Source organism: Neophocaena asiaeorientalis, unplaced genomic scaffold (assembly GCF_003031525.2).
Source record: "Neophocaena asiaeorientalis asiaeorientalis breed wild unplaced genomic scaffold, Neophocaena_asiaeorientalis_V1.1 scaffold469, whole genome shotgun sequence".
Classification (NCBI taxonomy): domain Eukaryota; kingdom Metazoa; phylum Chordata; class Mammalia; order Artiodactyla; family Phocoenidae; genus Neophocaena; species Neophocaena asiaeorientalis.
The window spans coordinates 2,136,891-2,141,975 of record NW_020172691.1 but is presented as its reverse complement, the minus strand read 5'-3'; the positions used below and the strand labels follow the sequence as shown (position 1 = coordinate 2,141,975).

At 53.1% G+C, this 5,085-nt stretch overlaps 1 protein-coding gene across 1 annotated transcript in view; it reads left to right on the top strand.

The window, feature by feature from the left end:
- The window catches only part of ARID3A (AT-rich interaction domain 3A), a 29,202-nt gene extending 24,123 nt beyond the window's left edge, over positions 1-5,079 (top strand). The window contains exons 7-10 of the mRNA XM_024740007.1: positions 293-540; positions 2,662-2,943; positions 3,913-4,011; positions 4,490-5,079. Coding sequence (XP_024595775.1) covers positions 293-540; positions 2,662-2,943; positions 3,913-4,011; positions 4,490-4,665 — 805 coding nt within the window. The 3' untranslated portion in view covers positions 4,666-5,079. The remainder of the gene's footprint in view (positions 1-292; positions 541-2,661; positions 2,944-3,912; positions 4,012-4,489) is intronic.
- The last annotated feature ends 6 nt before the right edge of the window (positions 5,080-5,085 follow it).

The window sequence follows — 5,085 nt, the reverse complement described above, 5'->3', positions numbered from 1 at the left end:
GGCCAGACCACAGGGTGGAGGGTGGAATGTCCTGGCTCTGAGGCTATGCAAATTGAGTGTTGAAGGAATAGCAGGTAGTCGATGTGGGGACGGGGGTGGGGACATGTCACAGGACAGGCATTGAGACAGAGGGAACAGCACAGGCAAGGACCACGGCTCAGAGGGCTGCCGGGTGCTTCTGGGCAGAGATGTGGGATGGGGATTGAGGAGCTGGTGCTGCAGCGGGGCTTGGCTTTATGCAGACCCCAGAGGCATCCCAGGTGCCATCCTGTCCCCTTGCCCCTGCCCGCAGGTACATGAAGTACCTGTACCCCTACGAGTGTGAGAAGCGTGGCCTCAGCAACCCCAATGAGCTCCAGGCGGCCATCGACAGCAACCGGAGGGAGGGCCGGCGCCAGAGCTTTGGGGGCTCCCTCTTCGCCTACTCACCGGGCGGGGCCCACAGCATGCTCTCCTCGCCCAAGCTCCCTGTGTCCTCCCTGGGCCTGGCCGCCAGCACCAACGGCAGCTCCATCACCCCAGCCCCCAAGATCAAGAAAGGTGAGGGCTGCATGGGGCCTGGGGCCTGATCTTGACTCAGCTTCAGCCTGGCGGTGTGTCCCAGGGAGGGGACCGCCTTTTCCCCTCCCTGGGTAACTGGGATGATAGACCCCAAAGTTGGTGTGTAAGAAGTCAGCCAACCTGCTAATGCTGTGCTCGTAGCAGACATTACTAATCAATTGCCATTTTTCCAGCCCCAGGCCTGTAGCAGGCAGACATCACTAATCAATTCATTTCCCCTGAACCTGTGCCGTCGGCAGACATCACGAACCGATAATTTTTTCCTCCAGTTCTATGCCAAGGCAGACATGGCAAATCAAGCCCAATTTTCCCATCCTATACCCGTGGCAGACATTACTAATTAATCACTGTTTTACTGTAGCCCAGTCCACTTGCCTGTGGCTGGCGTTATTTATTTATTTAATTAATTTATTTTTTGATTTTTAATTTTTTGATTTTTAATTTATTTTTTGGCCACATAGCATGTGAGATTTTAGTTCGCTGACCAGGGATCAAACCTGGGCCCCCTGCATTGGAAGGCAGATTCTTAACCACTGCGCCACCAGGGAAGTCCAAGGCTGATGCTTTTCATTGCTGTCGTTCTCTCTAGTCCCTTGCACGTGGCAGACATTACTAGTTGATCACTGTATTCTTTTCCCTTTGAGCTTTAGAATCCTCCTGAACACACTGTCCCACCAGACACCAAGGGTGTCGTGTGGGTCATCAAATGGTCTCTTTAACCACCCCTGAAGCTATTGCTAGGTGCCCCTGGGCAGCTCACTGCCCCTTTCTGAGCCCAGCTTTCCTTACACGTAAAGTGGGGGAGATTATGCCTTCTCTGTGGGGGTGTTGGGGAGCCTGCAGTGTGTAAAATGCCCAGCGTGCAACAGGCCTGAGGTTGCAGGTAGCCGGCAGCCCCCCACCCCTAATCCCCATCCATGGCAGGCATCACCAGCCGATCACAGTCCCCTCTTCCAGCAAGTCTCTGAATCCTCGCTAACACACGTGGCAGCCCAGCCTCAAGCAGGTCGGTGCACCTGTCCGAGGTTCCATTTCTCATTTGCCCCATGAGCTGTGACTCCCTACTTTCCAAGCTTGGCCCGGGGATCCGAGGTGATCCTCACAGCACCCTGAAAATTTGGGGCTGGTCAGATCTAAGGTGAATGGGGTCTCACCAGTGACAGCTCCCTCCGGCCTCTGTGAGCCTCAGGTTACCCCCCAGCCTTGGGGAGTTGCAGCGATACCCGTGAATGTCATTAGGCATCTGCTGCATGCGAGGTCCTGTGCTGGAGCTAGGGAGGACGGGGGCGGATAAGAGAGAGGTTCGGACCTAATGGAGCTCCCGAGGGGGCCAGGAAAAGCTGGTTCTGATGGGTCCCAGGGGCTCTTTTCAGCTGAGAGGGAGGCAAGCAGAAAGGGCTGCAGAGACTCCAGAGCAGAGGGCCTGGCAACTGCAAAGTTTGGAGCGGGGACCCTCCTGGAGGGGCAGCCCCAGGCCACCAGGGATAGACACGGGAGGGAGAGTCAGAAGAGGAGACAGTGGGACCAGTGGGTGGGAACCACGGGGACGTTTGTTTCAACCACAGGACAGGGGAATGGTTAGGAGCTGGTTCTGGAGCTGGGCTGCATGGGTTTCATTTCAGCTCAGCCTCTCTCCAGGTCTGTGGCCTCAGGAAAATTATCCATCCTCTCTGAGCCTTGGTTTCCTCAGCGGTAAAGTGGAGAAAAGGGTGACTTGGTGGTTATGGGATTGTTGAGACGGTTCACGTTAAGTGCTTTAGACAAGGCATGTGGTGAGCTCTTGTCATAACTAGTATTATACGTAATGTGTGCTATTGTGGTCTCTCTATAACACTAATGCTAAATACTGCTGTGATACTGTCACTGTAACTAGTATTGTCACCATGACCTATATTACCATTATGCTGGTATCTGATGTCAGCCTGATACTAGAAAGGATCTTATAGCACTTGTGTCTATTCAAAAACCTTCCCTGGAAAGGAAGTGAGCACCCCGTCGGTGGAGGTATTCAAGGGGGCACATTCCTACCTTGGGTGGGAGGTGGGGACTGGGCCACCTCTGTTCCATTCTGGCCACCAACCCCTCTTCTCTCCTGTCCAGAGGAGGACTCGGCCATCCCCATCACGGTCCCCAGCCGCCTGCCAGTCTCCCTGGCAGGTCACCCCGTGGTGGCAGCCCAGGCAGTAGCGGCCCAGGCAGCCGTGGCGGCACAGGCAGCCGCCCTGGAGCAGCTCCGGGAGAAGCTGGAGTCTGGGGAGCCTCCTGAGAAGAAGATGGCCCTGGTGGCAGAGGAACAGCAGCGGCTCATGCAGCGAGCGCTACAGCAGAACTTTCTGGCCATGACGGCCCAGCTGCCTATGAGCATCCGGATCAACAGCCAAGGTACCACCCTGGCGCTCAGACCCTCTGTGCTTCCTGCATGTGCACAAGGGCCCCGTAGCCACCATGTGTAAAGAGTGCTTACGGATCAGTAAGATAGAAAGGCAGACAAACCAGTAGAAGAAATGGGCAGCTCTGACTCGTAAACTCATAGGAAAAACTGTTCAACTCCATCTGGTTGGGGATCTGCAAGTTAACGAGGAGATACCGTTTCTCACCCGTCAGAGTTTGATAATATCAAACGTTGGTCAGGATGTGCGGAAATGGGCCCCATCGGTCCTGCTGGTGGGAACGTAAATAGGTGACAACTTGGCGATCTCTTTTAAAAATAGAAAATGTGCTTGCCCCATGACGGGGTGACTCTGCTTGGCATCTAGAGCAGAACTAATGTAGGGAAACAGGGAAACACAGGTTTTCAAGGACGTTCACTGCAGTTATTTGCATGACGTCACTAGTGTGTCCATCAGTAGGGGGAATTCTTGAATCAAGTCTGGAATACTTTGTGGTCATTAAAAAGAATGACATGGGGAATTCCCTGGCGGTCCAATGGTTAGGACTTTGCGCTCTCTCACTGCCGAGGGCCCGGGTCCAATCCCTGGTTGGGGAACTAAGATCCCACAAGCCGTGTGGCACAGCCAAAAAAAAAAAAAGAATGACATGATTTGGGTGTGGGGACGCCACTTAAGACTTGTAATCATGCTGTACACCCGAAACTAACACACTGTAAATCAACTATAGTCCAGTAAAAATTATTAAAGAAAAAGAAAAAATATTTGTAATCAAGAAAAAAGCAAATTTGAGACAAATACATTCTTACTTAATAAGTATTTATTGAGTACCTACTGTGTGCGCTGCTGAGAGGTCCTGTCCAGCGCTTCGTGAAGCTTCACGTCTGGTGGGTGACCCACGTTACCCAGATCATTGCATAGGTGGGTTTATGATTACAAAGGGTGGTTTTTCTTCTTCCCGCAGGCTCCGAGAGCCGCCAGGACTCAGCTGCAAACCTGACCAACACCAATGGCAGCAACAGTATTAGCATGTCAGTAGAGATTAATGGAATCATGTACACAGGTAGGACCACCCAGCCCCCATGCCCACCTTGACCACATCTCTCCCTCCCGAGTCCTGGTTGCCCCCACCCCCACCCCCCGGGGGTGTGGCCTTCTTGAGCCCAGACCTCTTCCCTCATGAGACTCAAGCGAGATAGTCTGTGTCCTTTACTTAGCACGGAGCTCAGCACAGAGTAAGTGCTCAGAAATACATATCCTGTGTTATATATCTTATAGCAAATGATGTTTCCAGGTTCCTTCTAAAAAAAACGTGATCAGACCCATGGCTCCTATAGACCACCAGGTGGCGATGTTGACACAGAACAGCTCGGTTGCTGTAAAGACCCCCATGGGGGGAGGCTGAGGAGATGGTGGTGTCCTGCAAGCCGGGGGTAGGGGGGCGGGCACGCTCTTTACAGGGGGTCAGCGCTCAGGAATCCCTTGCACCTGTCACATGATCTTTTAAATTCTCCACGACTTGTCTCCTGTCCTTGCACCAGGAGTGCTGTTCGCCCAGCCGCCGGCCCCCACGCCACCCTCAGCTCCCAGCAAAGGCGGAGGTGGCAGCAGCCGGGGAGCAAACAGCGGGACCAGCAGCAGCGCAGGCAGCCAGGCGGGGCCAGCAGGGTTGTCTGCACCCCCCGCATCTTCTACCTCAAATAACTCATTGCCTTAACCGCTACACTCCTCACCCTGGGAGCCCACCAGACGGGTCAGGGGGTCCAGGTGGGCCAAGCAGGGGCCGGGATGGCGGGAGATACGGGTGGGGAGGGGAGGTATCCACAAAGGAGCGACAGCTGACGCCAAAAAGAAAAGAAAATATATATATACATATATATATATATATATATATAAAGAAAATTTAATAAAACAGGGGAAAACCAAGGAACACTTGAATTACTCAGGTTTCGGACATTCAGAGAGATGAATTGTGAGAGCAGCAAAGGAAATTAGAAACGAGAGGCAAATGTCTCCTAGGGCTCTCCTGTAGCCCTGGCGGACCCACGAGGACTGGTGTCTGGTTTGGACAGGCCAATCCTGTTTACCTCATACATCCCTTTACTGTGTTTTTTCATTTTTATCTGTTTTTCTCCCT